At 46.8% G+C, this 21,171-nt stretch overlaps 1 protein-coding gene across 4 annotated transcripts in view; it reads right to left on the bottom strand.

Annotated features, from left to right (window-relative positions):
• IQSEC3 (IQ motif and Sec7 domain ArfGEF 3) overlaps nt 1-21,171 on the bottom strand; it is a 59,101-nt gene that overhangs the window by 22,220 nt on the left and 15,710 nt on the right. For 3 of the 4 annotated variants that reach the window (XM_035345411.1, XM_035345402.1, XM_035345394.1), the window contains exons 1-3: nt 16,774-16,906; nt 9,571-10,664; nt 5,189-5,350 (exon numbers count right to left, since the gene is read on the bottom strand). In XM_035345411.1, the coding sequence (XP_035201302.1) occupies nt 5,189-5,350; nt 9,571-10,658 (1,250 nt within the window). In that variant the 5' untranslated portion in view covers nt 10,659-10,664; nt 16,774-16,906. Of the gene's footprint in view, nt 1-5,188; nt 5,351-9,570; nt 10,665-16,773; nt 16,907-21,171 lie in introns of those variants that run through there. The other variant, XM_035345385.1, reaches the window with a different exon arrangement.

Raw genomic sequence — 21,171 nt, 5'->3', positions numbered from 1 at the left:
GAAAGAAAGAAAGAAAGAAAGAAAGAAAGAAAGAAAGAAAGAAAGAAAGAAAGAAAGAAAGAAAGAAAGAAAGAAAGAAAGAAAGAAAAAGAAAGAAAGAAAGAGAAAGAAAAGATATAAGAATTATGATGTGCCTCGTTTAAAAAGTGTTAATGCATTGGCCCTGTCTTTTTCAAAGTAACAAAATGATTTTCCCGCAACACTGGACTGGCAGATTTGATAAAAACTGCTCAGTACCAGAACAGTGCTCTAACAGCCCAGGCTACCTCTCTACAGCTGTATTTCCTGGACTGATAGATCCTGAAACCCTGGGGTAGGTCCCCAGTGACTCCTCACAGCTGGCTGCAGGGCAGGTTGTGAAAGCAGATTCTCACAAGCAGAGGCTGGATCTTGCTGTGGGGTGCTTGACCACCATAAATGGATCTTTCTGTGGTTGGATGCTTAAAATTGGTTACAGATGGGATTTACTCCTGTAACATAAAATATTTAAAGCTAGATGTCCAGCCTAAACTAGCACAAAAAGAAAAACAGCACTCAAGAGGCCTGTGTCTCTCCATTGACTAAAGGAATTCATAAACTGAGAGATGACGCTGAACTTGGTGGTAGTTAACAATAGGTGAGATACATCCTGCTTTTAAAGACTGAAGCCTTGTCTGCAAGGGGAAATTACATACTGCATCTCCCTAAAAAAACAGTTTAGGGAGATTGAGCAGTTTAGTGTTTTCAAAGGATGTGTGCCAATTGTAGTTAGATACTCTTGAAAATCCCCTACTCTCTCCCTTGTTCCTCTGGTCAGTGTGTATAATTACCTGTGAGTTATCCAGACCCTTTTCTGGGTTCCAAGAAAATCAATTAAAGGTTGAAAGACAGAGTAGGAGGATGAAAGGGAGAATGCAATTTAAGGATTGGGGGTTGGACAGCAGGTGTGAGAAGCCAAAATAGCATACCAAAAGGCTTAAGCCTCTTACTGTGTTTATCCCCACTCACCCCCCACCATGCACATCAGAAGCTTTGCAACCAGCTTGATGCATCTCTGGAGTTTTGCATTTGCTAGGTAGGGATCTTCTCCACAGTGCCAGATGCCACTGTGCACTTCTGAGCTCTGTCGCCTGACTCCAGGAACAGGCAGTGGTTGGCTTGTTTGTCATCCAGCACCGCTCCAATACCCATGGAAGCCAAGAGAAGTTTGCAGAGCATTGACTAATAGCTGGACTTACAGCTGAGTCTGGAGTTTGTAACCCGGGCAGCTCTGCCCAGCCTCCAAATGCACAAGGGAGGCTGAGGCTTTTGTAGATGTTTTAAAAGCTGTCCTATTATTTATTAATGTGCTTGAGTTAATTCAACCTGGCTGCAATAGAAACAATGCTTACAATACACATTTCTAACACAAGTTTTCACATCAAGCGAAAGCTAAACTAACACTGCAAGTGGCATCAATAATTGAAATTGCTTTCGGGGGGGAAAGGATATGCCAGAAGGCTCCAGAGCCATGCCTGGGATGTGAAGGAGCAGAGATGTCTCCCCCTGCACAGAGGCTTGCTCCCTGAAGGTGGTTAGTGCCTGTCCAGTGGCTACAGTCTGCCAGTGGCCATTCTGCCTGTGCATTTGAGCTTTTGAGCTTGCCCAGCAGTGCCTGTTCTCCTTCTGCCCAAAGGACAGAAGAAGGGGCACTTGTGCCACGAAAATGGGAGTGGGGTTGGGCAAGTTGTGCAGAAGCTACACTGGGAGCTATCCTGGCTGCCATATGCTCTCAGGGGAATACCATGAATCTTAATTCTTGCTTGCAAAGTGGGTAGGTGTGGGGACTGCAAGACAAACATTGCAGAGTCCATTCTCCCAACCTCTGACAGTGCTCCTGAGCTAGTCTGATATGGGAGTTGTTCTTCATTCACACTAGTGAAATGAGAATCAAACTAGGTCTTAGCCAGTGCTAAAATGCCAGAATGTCTTTGAGCTGCCTCATGCACACACATGAACAGCTCAGAAACAGTGACTAGCCCTTGAGCTATAGTGCACTGGAAAATGCCAGCACACTGCACAGCACTATCAGCCCTCTTCTTCCTCCTGCAAAGACAGCAAAAATGTCCAGGGTGATAATCCCAGGTGAGGATTTCTTCTGGCAATGCCTTGTTCCCATGAGCGCTACACCGCTGTGTGTGCAGTCATTGCCCAGACAGCTCTCACAAGCAACGGATGAAAATTTGCTTGCAAAACCCACCAGCCACTGCTATCCGCAAGCTCAAAACTAATACACAAGAGAATAAAAGTCCCTGCAAACAGCACAGATGCAACTAGCAGAATGTGTTTGGCAGTCTTTCTATCTTTTTTCCCTTCCTGTTGTAGAACATTCTGTGTATATTTTATGTCTACTTTTACCTTTGCCTTTAAGGAAGACAAGTCAGCAATTTATTGTGAAGAGGGTATGGCAGCATGAATTGTCAGTGCAAGAACATTATCTGTTGTTTGGAGAGATCAGATGCAGCTCTGAACCCTGAATTCAGACTATTCAGACTCAGTTGCTTAAAGACACAACCTCAACAACTTCTTACCTCTGAGCCTTGCTTTCTCCATCTGTAAATAGGACAGCAACCACAGTCCGTTAGAGTACATTTGGCATGCTACACTGAAAGACATGGTGGAAAGTGGAAGTACTGAGGATGATGGAATAGGGGCACACTTTAAGATGGCTCTCCTGCAACATCCAGAGACAATACAGGCAACTACACAGCAGCACCTGTGCATTGCTGGGAGGCAGACACCAACCTTAGCAGTAGGGACTGTTCCCAGGAGCTGTTGACACAATTCGTAGTCACATGTGAAATGGAAGAACATGATCATTTGCAGGGATCAAATTTAGGACTACGAAGAAGTGTCAGGCCATTGCTATTGCAAGATCTCCCTGTCTGTGCAAAAGGCTGGCTTTGGACTTCAGCAGAGTATCTGTCAGGGGAAGCAAGCCCACGCATTGCTTGCTGGAGAAAAAGTAGAATTGACTTTTAATTGCAGCTCTCAGCATGAAAAGGCTGGAGAAAATATGTGTCTCATTGCTGGCCACATCAATACCTGTACAGAATATTGAAAATAGGGCTGGACCAAAGGTGAGGTACCTGCAGCAATAGGCAGCAGCAATTGCAGCAGGAATGGATTTTGAAATTTTGCCCAAAATTTGGCTGATGAACTGGCATCCTCCCCACACGGAGCACTGCCTTCAGTGCTGGGGCCCCCAGCATAAGACATGGACCTGTTGGAGCGAGTCCAGAGGAGGGCCACAAGGATAAGAGGGGTAGAGCACCTCTGCTTTGAAGAGAGGCTGAAGAAGTTGGTGTTGTTCAGCCTAGAAAAGAGAAGGCTCCAGGGAGACCTTATAGAAGCCTTTTGGTACCTAAAGGGGGCCTACAGGAAAGCTGGGGAGGGACTCTTGATCAAGGATTGTAGTGATAGAGCAATGGCTCTAAAAGAGGGTAGGTTTAGATTAGATATTAGGAAGAAATTCTTTACTATGAGGGTGGTGAGGCACTGGTACAGGCTGCCCAGGAGCAGTTGTGGCTGCCCCATCCCTGGAGGTGTTCAAGGCCAGGCTGGATGAGGCTTTGGGCAACCTGGTATGGTGGAAGGTGTCCCTGCCCATGGCAGGGGGCTGTAAGTAGATAATCATTAAGGTCCCTTCATTCCAACCCAAACCATTCCATGACTGTGATGATTCTATGATTTGTCTGTGGATCAGAAGCAGTGTGTGTGTTGGATTTAGGGTTTCTTTTGGTCTTGGTTCAAGAGACCCATGACATTCAAGGGAGATGGAGTTAACATTCTGGAGAGTGGGAGAAAACCACAAAGGATCAAGTATAAAGGACTCCCTGCCTAATGGAAAGGCAGCTCTCAGTAAGAACTGTGCTACTGTCTAATGAAAGAAAGATTTAGCTGAGTGCTGATCATCTCTGTAAATGGGTCTCTGAATGAGCTTGTTGCCCCCTGACCACACACATCACATCACCATGCATGGCAGCCCTCCCATACACACTCTGGAACCAACTCCCCCTGCCTTCACTGCTGTGGCTCACTGGGTTAGGCAGAGGCAGTGTATCATTGCTTTTTATCATACAGGGAGCTGTGCTTTCTCCTTCTCCCTCATCTGAATGGCAAGAAGTAGATCACGACCAAGCAGGAAATGAAGGCTCATCTTGGTTCCCCAGGGCCCTCTTTGCAGAAAGCATGTCATCTTGGACAATGTTCAGAAAAACGGGTAAGATGCTTTTCTTCCCAACGCTTCTGGGCTGCTCCTGTGATGCTCACAGCAGGGAGCTGACAAGTTAGCAACATGGAAGGCAGAGCAATAGGCAGGCACTGAAGTAGCACGTATGGGTCTTAGGTGTTTCCAAGATTTTGCATCCCAGATTGCAAGGCTTGAAAAATAAGAGGTGTAGGCTGAGAGATGCATGGCTTGTATGAGCTGGAGAGGGTCACAGTGAATGAACTGAGGGGGACAATCCAGAAAAGACAGCCACTGAACAGAAGCAGGGAGGAAACTTGACATCTTGTTCAGAAGAGACAGCTCAACCCACTGGAGTTTTTGGAATGGGAATGTTCCTCAGTGCCCTATGACTTACAGACTAAACCATTAGCAGCATGCTTCCTCATGCAGGCCTCTTCATCACCACCAACAGGACCATCTCCCTTCTTATTTTCTCCATTGAGCAGCTGGAAAAACTGAAAATCCCACCCACTGCAGACCTGGACAGCAAGAGAGCCATGTGTGGAGCTAGCATGTTCTGTTTCCTGCTGGTCCAACAGCAAGGAATAGATGTTTCTCCTCCTCTGCCTCTCTCAGCACTTTCTGGAAAGCATCAGAGGTACTTATCTGGATGGGGTGAGACTCCAGTCACAGAGTTCCCCAGCCACAAAACCTCCTAGCATCACTAGTCTAAACCCCTGATGGTGCTGCTGAGCTCCTGCTAGCAGATGGCAGGCCCTCTGGGAAGGAGAAACTGAAATGAAAGACTTGCTGATACAAAGGGGCAAACACATTGCTGAGAAATGAAATGAGAGGCACCAGACAGGGAGTGGGAATGGTGAAGCTTCAACAAAGATGGAGGGGCATGGAGGACAGGGTGCTTGCTGGTGAAGTCAGGGCAAGGTGGGCTGGCGACTCCTTTATAGGGCAGGGAGGAGAGGAAGAGGCTTCCACACTTACTCCAGGACGTCTCTGTTGAACTGTTTCTTGCTGTTGCCCAGGAACTCCCCGATCATCTGGCGGCTGAGGCCCTTCCGCTGGAGTAAGAAGTGTGCCACTCCAATGGGGGTATCCGGGATGAAGCCTCGGGAGATCAGGAACTGGATCCCTTTGTCTGGGTTTCTGGAAAGGAAGGACAGAGACATGGTGAGCTAGCAGGATCTCTCTGAGGCATCATCTCATGACTGACAGCATTGCTGCCCTCAGTATGTGCAAGGACCAGGGATGAGAGCTGAGCATGTGTCCCTTCACTACTGTCTCAAGGAAGCTGCAGTTGCACCATGTGTAGGGCAGATGAAGGTGAAGGAAAGACTTAGAAGACATTGCTGTCATGGGCAAAAGAGGTTCAAGACACAGAAAGGAATAACGAAAGGTGGGGCACATTTTCTGTAACAAAGTTAATTCTCTTTTTCATACATTTTTACTGCTCAGAGTTGAGTGACACTTTCTGCTTTCCTCACTTGAAATCCCATGCTCATATTTGCATTATTTCTTCCTCTAGTTTTCCCCACCCTTATATGTGTTTTTCTTCCCTTCTCTATTGATTTGCCCCCTCAGGCAGAAATCTGTGCGTGTGTGTGTAGGTGGATGAGAGCATGCACCTGGAGAACGCCTTGTCAGAGCTGGGAGAGAGCTGTGCACGGCTCTCAGACAGGGCTTTTCTCCCTCGCTGGCTGTGGGTGTCCCTCTGAGATCGGGCTGGGTGCTGAGTGGGCCCACCTGCCTGCCTGGGGGACTGCTTTTCTGCTTGAGTGGAGCGCCAGTGTCTGTGCCTGCATCTCAGGGTGCAGCATGTGTCTCTACAAGTACACACATCCACGTGTGTCCGTGTCCCCTGTACACACAGATTTCTCTTGTACCATACATGTTCCTAGGGGCCTGTTGTGTCCACACATTCTGCCTTTCTTCACATGTCTCGTATAAGGACACGTGCTTCTATGCATCCTGGGAGTGGCCTTGAGTCCATGGGGGTGCCTGTCCCACAGCACAGACCAGAATGAGTGTAAGGGTGCATCATGCAGCGGGGGTTCTTCCTATACCTCAGTCTGTCCCACTGAAGGGCCTCAGTCATGGTGCACTATTGCTGAGTGGAATTAGTGCAATGCCTGGAGGATTTCCACATTCCTTTCATTCTCTGAGCTGGTGAGTGGGGAGAGGTGAGACAGTAGCACCCTTATGAGATAGATGACATACTTCCATTAACCCAAATTCAAGGATCTTTGTCAAGGCTCAAGAACTGAGTTAGCTCAGGCAGCTTCCTGGGGTGAGGGAATGATAGGATGAGCTCTCTGAGCACGTGCATGCGTGATATGCGCAGGCACAGACTGTGACACTGTCAGGTGGTGAAGAATGTGGGTGAGCAACATATGTCTAGCTATAAGGGGATCAGCACTCAGGAGAATGGCCTGCTCCCTACAGAGGCCTCATGGTTATACAAAAATTAGTTGGGCTTAAAATAGTTCTGCTTACTCTGTAATGTCACAAAAAAAAAAAAAAAAAAAAAATCCTGGGCAGTGTGGCATCCTCAGGAAGTGTGGCTGGGGAGAACAAGGCAGCCCATTAAATTTACGAATAGGAAACCTGCAAGATCCAATGTTGAAAAACCCAGACCATCTTCAAGGAAAAGCAGCAAGGTCCCTTCTGTATTAACATACGGATCTCCTGTCACCTCTGAAGAGCACAGGCAACGTTCTCTGCTAAGTGCAAGGGTTATATGGTCATGGTTGAAATCAAGCTCAGCAACAGAGGTTCATAAAATGGACCTCCAAGTGCATACTTTAGTGTTTGGCAAGGATTGGTATAGTGTTCAGGGCAAGAGGATGATCTCAGCTACACCGGTGTGACCCAAAGCCACTGGACTGACTTTGGTTTCATTCCAGAGGAACCAGGAGCTGACTGTGGCCAGGAAAATGCAGCTCATACATTGGTATAAATATGAAGATTTCAGAAGGGATGGCACACAAAGCGAGAGGATGTAGGATGAAACAGTCCAGCTCTGACAGCCCTCCTGTACTGCCTAGCCTATAACTCAAATATACACGGACACACAATTCTTTCACTAACATCAGCCTTACATCAGCCTTTCCCCAAATTCAAGCTGTTCTCCACAAAATCCTGATAGTGATACAGCACCTCTGCCACTAAACACCTGCAGATGTATCTCATATACTGCAGCATGTGGCTTTTACCAGACGTGGAGCAGATAGCTTAATTCCCACCCCTCTTGAGCCTGATCCTTGCTATTTCCCTTAGTGTTGCAGGGGTGTTAAGCGCGGCCAGCAAATGCTGCGGGATTCCTCACGTCCTGCTGGCTTTCCCTCCGCCCACGCAGCCGGCTGCCCACACACGCTGAGTTATTGCAGCAGTGCTGCATAACGAAGCACTCTCCGTTCCAGGGATTCCACCCCCTTGCTGTGGAGGGGGCACAGGGAAAGTGCCACAGCAGCACAGGATCGGCATGCTCCCAGGGGCCTGCTCCGAGCCAGAGCGCTGCTCACAGAAAACGCCGTGCGGGGACAGAGACTGTGGCAGATGGATTGGGGTGCACTATAGTGTCACAAGGGGAGCCATATGTCCCTTAGCTTTCCACCCATTCTCCCTGTCCTCCAACATTTTGTCAGGAAAACTGAGCCTCACAGGTTACTGGCACATTATTTCAGCAGCTAGTTTCAAGGCAGCAGGGGAGGCCTGGCCAGAAAGTTGTGTTTTGTAGCTCTGCAGTGTTACTCAATCTTCCATCCCACAGGGACCTGCAAGATGCAGTGAACCCAGGTCGCTGAACGAAGGAGGACAGCAAAGCCGCTTCCCCAAATGACCTGGTGTTGCTAATCTGTCACATGAATGTGTGCCAGGCAGGCTTTGGGAGGAGGAGTGGCTGGGAAAAGACATTTTCACTCCTGTTTTATCATCACATTGGTGCCCATGTCAGCTCTGCAGGAACCAAAGAAAAACACACTGGGTGTAGGAACTCCTGCCAAACATGGCTGAAAATACTGAAACACTTAGTTTGCAGAGATGTGAGCCCCGTGTCCACCTCCAGGAGGACTCCTATTCCAACACAAACACCACAACATCTGTGTGGGGCTGGAACTACCTCTATCATAATCAGCCCCCATCTGTCCCCAGTGCCTACCTTCTTCATTCCAGCCTGCCTGCATTATTTAGGCAAATCTGTGCACGGCCAGAGCCTGACTTTGATATATACATGTGAATCCACCTGTTCACAACCTAATCGCAGAGCTAGTAAAATGTTCCCCTCAGTATTCTCCTGAGTTCTCTATGAGACCCAAGTCTGTCTGTTGTACACCATTTCAGCTCTGTATGTGCTCTGTGTCCAGCCCTCTCATTCTGATTCCTGACTCCTGGAGTCCACAGCCTCCATTCTACACATATTTAAACCCTTTATTGCTTCTTGTCTGTACAAAACTTTTGTCTATAACTGCATAAACCTCTGTCCTTGCTCTGACCAAAAGGCCCATGCTAATGTGTGACAAAACATTCTGCTTGTATGCGTGTGTTACATTCCCAGCAACTTCCTCGGGGGACTCAAATGGAAACAAAGACAGCGTGAGATAAGGGTGTGATGATGGGGCAAAAAAAACACTATTTCTCATGGCTTGGTTTGATGAGAAATGTCTCATTGAAAGACAAAGCGCAAATCTAAAGCTCCTTATTGGAGCTCAGATGCTTTCTGCCAATCTACAATAGGCTATGTGTAACCCTTTGAGTTCACCTCTTCTGAATATACTCTCTGAGCTGCTCTGCTTTTACTTTCACACCTACAGCCTTTTCATAGGATATCAGACTCAGATGTGTGAGAGACTGAGATGACTAAACCTGGTCTGTCAGGTGAAAAAAATCCATCCAAATATCAGAAGGAAAACAACAGCCAGAGCATTCATACTGGGATCGTTAAGATCAGCTCTAGTTCTCTCTTTCTTTTTCCTTGGAAATGCCCCATTTTAAGAAACTGAGGCTGGTTTTACATCCCCAGCTATGCTTGCGGCTCTGCAACAGAATGGAGCAGGATGCCAGATGGACAGCAACTGAAGCAACTGAATGCAGGATGCCAATGGACAGCAACTGAAGGTTCTGAATTCAGGACAGCATGGAGCACTGGGCTTGTTCCCCTGTCGGGCAGAAGATCAGAACAGCACTGGGGAAAACTTAGGGAAAAAGACACTGGGCAGCCACCTGGTGGTCTGCATTGGCTGCTGAGAGGGTCGTGCCCTTGAATATGGAAGAACTTCCCCAGAGACAGACCTAGACCAAGAGCCTGCCATCATCTATTCTTGTGAGGCATGAAGTAGTCTGGGAAACACAAAAGATGAAGAGTCACTTACATATTAAAGAGATTCAGCCCAATGCGGTAGAGGCGCTTCCTCATGGTGTCTGTGGAAAGCGTGGGGGACTTGCAGCTAGCTGGGTTCTCACAATGGTACCGTGGGAGGCTGAGGATCATGGCTTGCAGTGCTTCCTTTGAGGACACCTCAGAAGCTGATTTTGCTGAAGTGGAGGTGCTACTGCTGCTCAGCTGCTCTGAGTTGTCTGCATTCTCAGACTCGGAGCCTTTGCTTTGCCCTGTCTCATTGTTAGCATCAAGCTGGAGCTTCTGCACTGCCATCTGCCCAGGCTCTGCACTGCTGTCCCCTGTGCCATTAGTGTTGACATTCACCTCGGTGAAAGTGTGGCTGTTCTGGAGAGTTCTGGACTCAGGTAAGCTCTCTGGGGCAGCCTCTGGTTCACTGGTTTCTCCCTCCCCTTCTCCTGGGTTTTCTTCAGCCTTGGTGGCTTGAGAGAGCCCAGCCTGGGCATTGCTGCTGAGGCAGTTTGCCATGGACACCGAGGTAGACGATGAGACAGAGATATTCTTGTTGTCAATCTGGACCGTGACATCTCGAAAAGCCATCATGAGAGTGCTGCTGCTCTTAGGCAGGGTATCTGGCAGGAGCCCTTCCTCTTTCTCCTTGTCCTGCAGCTCAGCTTCTAAGTCTTGGTTTGGCTGCATTGAGCTGGCACTGAAGGTCTCTCTTATCTGGTATGAGCCTCCATCTTGTAGCGAGCACATGGTCTTCAAGCTCCAAGTGCTAAGGGCATCATCAATAGACTTGGCCAGGGACTGAACTTGTTCTGTGAAGGAGTCCTCCAGCTCAGTCAGTGCCCCGCTGATTGTGGCTGGCAAAGATGGGGACCTCACCAATGGGATGCCCACAAAGTTGTACCCTTCTACTAAAGCTTTCTCAGCAGAGAAGCTCTCCGAGTTCTGGACCCGGACTTTCCTCAGAGATATGCGGCGTGGCATGCGACTCTCTAGCAGTGAGTTGCGGATCTTCTCAAAGTTCTTGCTGAGCTGGTATTGCCTGAAAGCAGTTTGGATGGTGCAGGCTGCCCTGCGAGATACCAGGTGACCTCCGTATTTGTGCTCTAGCATTTCGATCTGAAAGACACACAAAGAAGAGAGGTTTTTTGTTAGCTGACTTCTGATGGATTTCCATGACTCCACTTGCTACACTGATTTGTCTGTAATGACTGTCAGAGGAACTTTTAATATGGAACTAGCCTTTTCCTACATTGCTGTGTCCTCGATATCAACAGAAGGCCTCCCTTTGGGCATGGCTGTTTCAAGCATCAGCACTGTGAGCTTCCTCACAGCTGTACCATGATCATGTCCCCTCCTAGAGTACTACCCAGCTAGAGCCTGGAAGTGCCCTTCCTTTGCATTCCCACTTCTGATGATCTTTAGGGCAGCCTCATCACTGCAAATACACTATTCCAGCAACATGTCTTCCTGCTCAACAGTGCTCTGTCAATGTCAAGCGTCCCTCGTCTCAGACTGCTACTATGCTCCTCCCATCCTTAGTCACCTCAGAAAATACTCCCAGGAGAAAGGAGAACCCATTCAGAAAAAGGAAAGAAAAAAAGCAGAAAATGTTGGCTTGATCATAGCAGCTAGCAAGAACCTTCAACTTCCATAGAAGTCAGTGGAAGTTGGGTTTGTTCTGTTCCTTTTAGAAAGCTCTCTGAATTCCAGAGTGTCCTTTCTGATCTCTGAGTATTTCAGGTGTTAACCAGAAGTGAAATGGAAACAACTCAAGAAGAGAACCGCTCTCAGTTTTGAAAGGTAAGAAGTTCTGATTTTAACTGTTGAGACATGATACTGAGAACAGCTGGTAGGAGGATTTACTCCTTCCAGAGCTGGTAGTAACACATACACATGTAAATACATATATATACAGTGAAGTGGCATCTGAACAGGCTTCAAAAAAGCAAGTATATATGGTCATTTTTCTTCTATAGCCTAGTATTTGTACTTCCTGAGAACGCCTTCACTCTTATTTTGCTGCTGGGCCTTCACTAACCTACTATAGGAGGATGTTTGCTGCCTTGGTTCCAAGGGATTGACTGACAGTGGACAAGGGGGGCAGTGTGAAGATGATGGTGGATGATGGGACTGGAGAAAAAAGAAGGATGAATTCAAATTAACTTCACCGAAGCTTTGGCTGAACTATTAGCTGAACTCTACATTGTCTACACTTCATAGTGCAGGGCAGAGGTGCAGACTGTAGTGTATATGTGTTTGTGCACATGTGGAAAAGCCCATTAAGGGGGAAGGGCAGGACTGAGATACTGGCAAACTCCATCCTGAATTAACAGAGGATTCACTGCATTGTTCATGTGATGAGTATCCTTATACACAGATACACACTGCTGCCCCTCAAGCTATGCCTTGCTGGCCCAGTATTCACAGGGTGAAGAAGAACAGAGCTCACAGAAGACCTGAGGTGAAGTGCAAACTACTTCTGTAGTCAAAGCCAGACTGAGACATGAGCCCAGCTCTCAGAGTCGTGTCATGTCATCTGCAGATAAAATCACCATTGAGTGGCCTGGATACAAGTAAGGGCCTGGAATGACAGCTGTGAGAAGTGCAAATTACCCCTGGCATCTTTCCATTAATCCCCCTGGAAGTAGGGAAAGATGATAAGACTTCAGGAGATGACAGCAAGACAGGAATGACATGAGCCCAGCCTTTCTGCCTCTGCTCTGATATCCTGGCTGCTGAAATATGAATCAAAGTCCTTGCCCATTGCCACCCCATCACCACAGGCAGCAATAAATATGGGATCCTGTTGCACTGGATGGGAGGCTGCCATTTCACAGGCAGAGCAAGAGGATAACATCCTTTCATATTTCCCTCTGTGGAAGTGAAGAAGGCCCCCTTTGTCTTGCGCTTCTGTTTTCTGTTTGCCTTGCCTCTGAATTCGTATCTGCCCAAAGCAAGGACCAAAGGCCAGTGCTGACAAATACCAGCGATTTGCTTAGTGGTAGGGTCAGTCATGCAGTTGTAGAGGCATCTGGCTCAGAGCTCTGTGTACCCCTCATTTAACAAGTATTGGCATAATATTTGCCCTACTGCCCTCCCAGAGCATATCTACAGAACTGGCTCTAAAAAATCACCTACACGATGATCATGGATTCAGGTTCATTTACTGCAAGACCTATCAGTAAGTGTTTTTGGAAAACCAACATCTCTGCTTATCCCCAGAGTCTATTTGATGAGGCATGGAAGAGGAATACAGGGACAAGAACTGATTCTCAGTAGTCAGCAGAAGTGTTCTGCTAAGTTCCCTGTTCTTAGTTCCAAAATAACCATCTGAAATCCCACCATCAATGCAGCACTCCTGCCACACCTCTTCAAAGTTGGCCTCCCTGGAAAGAGAGTGAATTATCCTTTAGCCCTGTGTCTCCTGGAGGAAGCTTCATGTAAATAAATGCAAATTAAACCAATAACCTGCACAGGCCCAACCCAGAGAGTTACTGCTGACAACTGACCATGAGTACTTAATATGATGGTCTGGTTAATCAAAATGTAGAGCTAATTGTGTTGGGAGGGAAATAGGAACAAATGGGAGGGACAGACACAGCTATTTGAGGAACAGAATAATAGTAAGATACAAAATAAAGCCGAAGCAAGAGCCTAATAATTATCTGAGGTTTCCAAGGAGGTGAGAGCCATTCTGAAAACGTGAAATTCATATGCTCTGATCTTATTAGAGGCCAAGACAAGATGTCATTGCTGATCTAAGTAAAAGGCCAGTTTCTCTCATGCAAGGACAGTTCCCAAAAAGGCAGATTTTAATAACCAAGAGGAGAGATCCTTCTAAATCTAAAGGAAAGGTGCGAGCTGTCAGCACCTTGACAAAACTATCACAAGTTTTTTTTTGCAGTCCATTATCTCAGTCTTCCCAAAGGACTAAGGCATTAAGGAGCAGAACAATATGCAAAGTGAGAGGACTCCCAACCTAGTCTGTTCTCCAGGTCATACCAGGAGTGCAAGGGCAGGTTCTGCATGTGGCATGCTGCCATCCAGCCCTGACCAAAAGCAAGGGGCATCTTATAGTGTCTTGCAGATGGCATAACTAAGTCCCAGGGACTGTTCTAAAGGATGCTTGAGATGACTTGCAAAGCCAGAAGCAGGACATCCATAAAGCAGTGCCCTCCTCACCTGTGCTCTGCAGGAATGCATCTCTGTCTCTCTCCTCTTGATGTAGCCCAGCCATTTATGGTTTACTGATGTCTGAGACATTCACATTTGCTACCAGGTCTAGCTAACCCTCCAGAGGAATTAAGGATTTCACACAGCTGTTGGTCTGTTTTCCTCCTCTCAAGAGGAAGAAAGGGCATCCATTAGCACACCACAGCAGTCACAGGTAATGGAGATGTATGTCTGGCTTGCTGCAGGAAGCTTCCCTGCCCATTTGAGGGGCGAGAAAGGCCAGACGTGATTGGCCTTCTCTCACTCCTAATAAACCCTATGAATCACAAGTAATTGCCTACTTAAAGCTACTCTTCTCTGGGGAATGATCCGACAGCCGGCGCCAAAAGAAGGGAAAAGCAAGAGGGGGGGCAGGGGGGATTTCAAAGAATAATTAGCTTAATACATTTCTGGGCCTCAACACGAACCCTCAGTCTGAGCAATTCAAGCCTTGTGGCTGAATTATAAATGGCTGGAAAATATCCATTGCCAAGGGAGATTGCACATGAAGGGAGCTTTAACAAGGTCAGCCTAAGGCAAGCTAAAGTGTCAGGCCTGGATATGGCCAAACAGTTGAGGTACACACCCCATGGCTTTGCTGCCCATTGGCATAAATGCATGTCTGCCAGGAGAGAATGGGACTGATCTTACTCTTGGTTAGCATTAGTTTTCCACCCAGGTTGCCACTGAACATGGCTACATGCCTCCATGTTAGCAAGAAGAGAATCAGGCTTAGTGACAGAATCTGAGTTGCTTGAGTAAATGTATGTACTGTCAAAAAAAAAAAAAAAAAAGAAAAATATGTTGATGATATTTCTCTATCACTCTTTCTTAACACCCCCACACACTCACCAACCTCTCACAATGGAAGGACACTGCTATAAAGGTCATGTGCTAATGGGATGTTTTCCTTCATACATGAGACATCTGTCAGCCCTTCAGCACAGAAAGCTCATCACTTCTGTGATTTCCGTTTTACCAACAAAGCATAAACTTAGGAGAACTCAACAACCCGCTAGTATAATCCTGGGGGACAATGTCTGGTAGATGAACTGCACCTCCAAGCTTTGCAGAGGAGGCTTATGCTGCCCTCCTTTCTTAGCAGCACTCAGTCCTCTCCCAAGAGCTAAATGTGACTTCAACTACACTGTGAGGCTGAAGATCTCTCTTTCCACCCATTTACAATATATTAGTAGTACTTATAGCAAGAAAATTCATGCTGTGACTAGGGAACTACTGTCACAGTGCTGTGAGGGTCTTGTCATCCTTGCTCCTATTCAAGAGAACTCCTCAACAAGTTGATAGGAATACCTGTGAAAACACATACTACAGACTGCAAGACTGGAGGAATTAATACTTTGCTCTCCTTGGAAATCTCCCCTCCTAGAGCAGGAGGTAATCCACTGAGGACATCCATCAGGCTGAAGAAGCACACATACTATAATCCCCCTTTGCTATGAGATAAATGGTTCCACCTATGAGACCAACAAGGTCCCTGCAAGGTCAGTACTGCGAGGCAATGGAATTTAATGAACAAGCAGCTAACGTGCCTCTCTGTCTCACATGCATCCAGGGCAGGTCTGGCCTCTGCTACAACAACAGTGATGGGACAACGTGACCTTAAAGCTAAAATAACACAGGACAGACACTCCCCAGGACAAATCAGAGCATCTCTAGGACATTGAGGAGGCTAAGCCCATATATAGCAGCCAAGATCTGGCCCACCCTGAGGATATGTCACATTAGTTTGTGAAGCCAGTTAATTAGTCTCCTTTCTTTCCCTGGTGTGAAGCAAAAATTCTGTCCGAGCTGGGTATGCAGTATCTGAGAAAGACAGAACTAAAGAGCCAAGGCCTCTTTTCTGCTCAGGAATTTAGTGGGCCAATGATCTGACATATCTGTTTTGGGACAGCGGCAGCGCCTTGAGGGAAATGGCAGAGAAATGTCCCAGGAGCAGCAGTTTCTTCTGTGGGAACCTCATTAGCCAAGACCCTTCATCGGCAATAGCACAGCTCCCACTGAGTTCTCCCACTGAACGTAATCTGGACAGTGTCGCTAGCACTTGCTTGTCCACTCCATCTCACGTCCTGCAGGGTCTGCGTATTAGACAGCCTCTGGTTGAGCTGCCATTCCAAGGAAAAGTCAGAAGCAATTCTTTAGGTTTTGTTTTGTACAACAGCTCTCCTGGGCTGTAATCTGCAGAGACAAGGGGTGGCGAGGGCACATTCCACCTCATTGCCTTTGAGTGAAGAGGCCAGCTGCTATTAGCCCCTGTCCCACTGTCCCTGGCTGAGAGCCCCATGGGGAAACACAGCTAGAGATGGGTTGACTGTGCTCTGGAGCTAGGCTGTAGCCTCAGGCACAGGAGGAGAGGCTTGCAACTTCTAGGACTGAATCATCTTCTCTCAGCCTGGTAAATTTGCCTGTCTCTTCAGCACCCAACACTGGACTGAAGGAAGTGAAGGTAGCAATACATTAACACTATGGTAGACACTGTGCAGGGCACTTAGGAATAAACCACACTTCCCCTAAGAGCTCGTGCTTTGCAGAGGCTAACATGGAAGTGCAGATGGGGCCTGCCCAGTGTGATCCAAGAAAGCAAGATGGCTCTTGGAGACTTCTCCCACGTGGGAGGTTTTTTGAGACAGTCATTTGCTGGGAAGCCTAAAGGTACTGTGCACTTCTGTGCAGGCAGTGTCTCTGGATGCCACAAGCCTCGTCTGCCTACAAGATAATTCTAAACCTATAGTCGCACCTGGACCACAGAACACTGGCAATGAGGAGCAGAGCCCAGCAGGCTTGGGTGAAAGAAGTGTTGCAGCCAGAGGTGGTGAAGTTACTACTTCCTCCATCAGCCCCACACAGCCAAAGGGCCAGGCCTGCTCAGGCAGGGCAAAAGATCCAAGTGAATAGGAGGCTAAGGAATTTGCAGAAATACGGCACACCACAGTGTGAATGCAGTCCCACCCGCCCCATCCCCTTCTCCCACAGCCTGAGGAGGAAGCCTCTGTACCTGTTTATTCTTTAGGTCAAGGGAGAGCTCATAATCGGAGGCAGCTGCATGGGAACACGAGGCCGTCCCTTTGCTGCGCTGCACTCTCACTGGGGAGCCCGTGTGGTGGAGGCTCGCCTTCTGCACCAGAGGGGAACACCCCGCTGCCTGCTCTTCTTGGAGCTCCGCATGCTGGGCTTTTAGCGTCAAGGTGTCGGACCTGCCTTCCTGGCCACTCTGTCTGCCGGCCTCCTTCGGATCCTCCGTTTCACACCCGGCTTTCTTGCTTGTGGAACCGCTGGGATCGTCACTGTGAACAAAACGCAATGTATCTCTTTTTTATTTGTTTTTATTATTATTATTTTTATTATTATTATTTGTATTATTTATGTTTGGTATTGTTTGCTATACTCTTTCACTGATCTGCATTTTAAATGCTTAGGGAGACTGGGCTGCAAGGAGTGTCTTTCAGGGACAGAGCAGGACTGTACAGTGATTCCTCCCTCCCTGAGAGCAAGCACCTGTGCTGCACACACTGGAGCTGCCTGGCTGCCTCTGCTCAAGGTGCTGCAATTGAAGGTGAGGGGCCAAAGAGGGTGTCACGGCCGAAAGACACCCCTCTTGCTCCATGGAGCAGCTGACAGTCACCTCTGTGCCCTGCTGCCTACTGCTTGCTATCTCCCTGTACACCCCAGAGGCTCATCTGTTATGGAGCCTGGATCCCAAGGATCCAGCTTTCCCCTGGAGCTTCTGTGGGCATGTGAGAAACTGTGTGAGGACAGCTGAATGCTGCAGACTTTCCAGAGAAACTCTTGGAGAGCTGAAAGTATAACAATGCAGCAGAGCCAGCCAGCCAGCCCTAAGGTCCTGACTCTTTAAAGCAACTCTGCAACACAGCCATAGCGGGCTGCAGAGCTTCCATAAAAGAAGCCGTTTCTTTCTGAGCCACAGGACAGATTGCTGTGCCACCGAGGTCTTGTGGGGAAAGCAAAACACCCTTTTCTGCTGTCAGCCACAGCAGTAATTGTATGGAACCAGGCTTGACAGCAGTGCACTTTAAGAGGGCTGACATGTTGCTCCGAACAGGATGGGATTAGCATATACCCAATCCGTTGAAGTACCAAGGAAGTCTGTTGTTAACCTCTCTTGCCAAATGTTTTCAGAAATCATCCAATTTCAAACAAGGCTTTGGGGGGCTGCTTGAACTATGGGAGTGTTTGTTGCTATGTCAGTCTCCTTCCAGTGGCTACAGATGAATAATTTACGATTTCCCAGAGTGGGCAGGTCAGCCCACATGAACTCTGGACTTTGCTGCACAGTGTACACTGGATACAGCTCCGCTGTTTTCCATGGGATGAGCACTTAGTCAATAGCAACATTGAGTTTGGAAATAATTGCTGCAGAGCCAATGCATTTAATTCCATTGAAACCAAAGATGTGTACTGCCTCCCATATTTAAACACAATTACGTTATTCAATTCACTTCTGAATCATATTTCTTTCTCTTGGATTTGCTCCATATATGATCAGTTCTGCTGTCACCTAGATATCAAATTGTTTTATGATTGGTGTTGATGTCAGAGCAAAATCGGGGAAATTAGATATGATTTTCTGTAGAGCCCAAATTACTTAGAAGCATTTAAGACTCATTTGCAAAAGTGCTGTGAGCTCTTAAGAGCACAAGTTTTCTAAGTAGACTTTACCTTGTAAGCCTAGGAGCACTTTTGAATACTTACTGTTACTTTAAAATGAAGTTTGTTATCTTCAATGGCTTAACAGTCAAATTGAGAAATATTCTATAAGGACTCTGTAAAGTTTCTATAAGGACTCTAAATGTGATGAGTCAAACACAGTACCACAACTTCAGAACTAAGAAGGTAGGATTTAAAAGTAGAAAGCTTCTCCTTTCAGATACTTGCATGTAGTCACCAGTCACACTTAAAAATAAATTTAAATAAACCAATCTCTTACATTAATTCAATATAACCAACTTGGTCAAAGAACATTAAGATGACATAGCTGTACATTCATCAGTCAGGAAATGTCTCCATTAAAATGAAGCACAAAACTGTCCTGTACGATTGTATACCTTATAAAATATTTTCCTGTTGTATTCCTGATAACATATAATTCAACATGTTTTTTTCCAAACCTGAAGATGTACATGTAAACTAACTCCCCATTTCTAACTCCTTCTGTTTTATGTCCAGCCACATTTCAGGACACATTTATAGACTTTCACCTTTCAGTTCTCACTGTTAACACCTTCATTGGATGCCTCTGTTCTGTCCGCTCTCTTTTTAGCCAGCAGGGCAGTAATTTTTGCCCTCAGCTCAAGGGATGACCAGGTGAGCATAGATTTGATCATGTTTTCTTTGAAATGCATGCCAAAACCCACACAACTACTTCAGTGGGAACTGGATTGTGTCCGACAAAGCAAGTTCAGCTAGATTCACAAGCTCTGATTCAGCAAGCCACGTACCCCAAATTGCTTTGCCGAGTCAAGGCCCCAGTGCAGTGTGCTGTCTTAAGGGCAGGTCAGAGCCTGAGGCAGTGGACTAAAGAGTTAGCTGACTTGTCTGGGAGCATGAATGGACTGTAAATGCCAGCAAATATTCCCTGACATGATAGTCTTTTAAACACTCACATATGTGCTTAACTATATTTTTCTGAGAGCTTCCACTGCCTGCCGTAAGACTGCTCATGGTAGAACATGAAGTGAGTGCACAAGATTTTGCAGCATTCAGGCCCATTGCTCTGTCGTCACCTCTGGTGTCATTGCTTTGTGAGGCTGTGTGTCACCTCCAGTGTATGCTGCCTGCTTGGTTTTCAGTCGCACACAGTTTAGAGTCTGAGTAACATCCATAGATATGGGATATCCTATATGCCCAGCTAATATAGAACAAACAGTAGGCTTTATAGAATCACGGAATAATCCGGGCTGGAAGAGAAGTTATGTTACTTCACGGTCTGCTCAAAATGGGTCCATTTTCAAAGACGTGTGGTTGATCTGGGCCTTCTCCAGTCAACTCTTGAGTACCTCCAGAGATGAACATTTCCCAGGCTCTTAGGAAAGCCTTGTCAGGGCCTTTAGTGCACTAGCAGACTTCAAGGGCCTGACCAGCCTCACCTGGACCCCCAACGATATCCCCTGACCCAGGACCCCATTTCAGCCAGGCCAGGGCCATCAGTTCCTGCACTAGCAGCACCATAAAAGTGCTGGTCTCCAGCCCCACCACAGCTTTCCCCTTTCCACAGCCATGGAACTGCTTGATCTGGACTCTGACCTGGAGGGCTGACTCCCCAGCCTGACCTTGGACCTGCCTCATCACTGTGGACCTACCCAGGGATCGCTGACTCTAGTTACTTTCACCGACCTGATCCTTACCTTGCCCAATCAGACAGAGGATGTTGGACCAATCCAAAATACTCAGAACCTCTTTAACCCTCTTGGACCTCATTAGACTACCGAGGTATTCCTCAAGAAAGAGGAGGCCACTAAACTGCAACCACAAAGTGCATGCATTCAGTTAGAAATGCGTGAGAACCACCAACCTCAGTGTTACCACTTACAATGCATAGCTGAAGCAACCCCCTGAAGACACTTGGCTAAGAAAAGAATGTAAGCTAACCACACGTACACATATAACCTTGTCTTCCTCTTCTGTGCATGCGCTGAGCCCAGTGAATACACCCATAAAGAATGCACTGCACTTATGTGTGGAATTTTCTGAGGGTCAAAACTCGGTCAAATCAAAATCAGATTCCACTGAAGCACTCAAAGGCATTTTTCAGCTAGATATTTTTATGCTAACTATAATCTTTTTAACCCCCTGCTGGTTTGGCTGTTGTGCTGTTCAGAAAGCAATAGCAAATACTCATGCTGAAGTGGGAATACTGTCTACATGCTCTTTTGTGAAAAAATGGCTGAACCATTTTTTAGTGGGGAAAAAAAAGCTCCAAAGAAACAGACGATCCTACTTCACCTTCAGGTAAGAGACTAAACCTGGGAAATTTCAGCTTGATCTGGGAAACTTCAGTGACTTACAAGAAGTGGATTTTGTTTAGCTGCCTGAATGTTAGCATGTTAACAGCAATGGATGAGGACCCCATATGGGAGAGACAAAACACACTTCTAAAGATCCAAACTAATATTGCAGTGAAATTCAGGCTAAAACCTTAATGATCCTGATTTTTTGACACTGTCCTGAGTGACACAGTTGAATTGCATTGGTAGAGAAGTTTTTATTAATGAGTGAAGGCTTAGACGCTATTGTAATCACAGTAACAACAACAACTACAAAAATAACAGTAAGAAACGTAAATAATGACAGACACTACAGTATGGAAGATCTCTGGAAAAAATGTTATTAATCAAATTATGGGGATATAGCTGCTTTCCCTTGCCCAGTGAGCAAT

This window comes from Oxyura jamaicensis, chromosome 1 (assembly GCF_011077185.1).
Source record: "Oxyura jamaicensis isolate SHBP4307 breed ruddy duck chromosome 1, BPBGC_Ojam_1.0, whole genome shotgun sequence".
NCBI classification, from domain to species: Eukaryota; Metazoa; Chordata; class Aves; order Anseriformes; family Anatidae; genus Oxyura; species Oxyura jamaicensis.
This window is presented reverse-complemented; position numbering and strand designations above follow the sequence as displayed.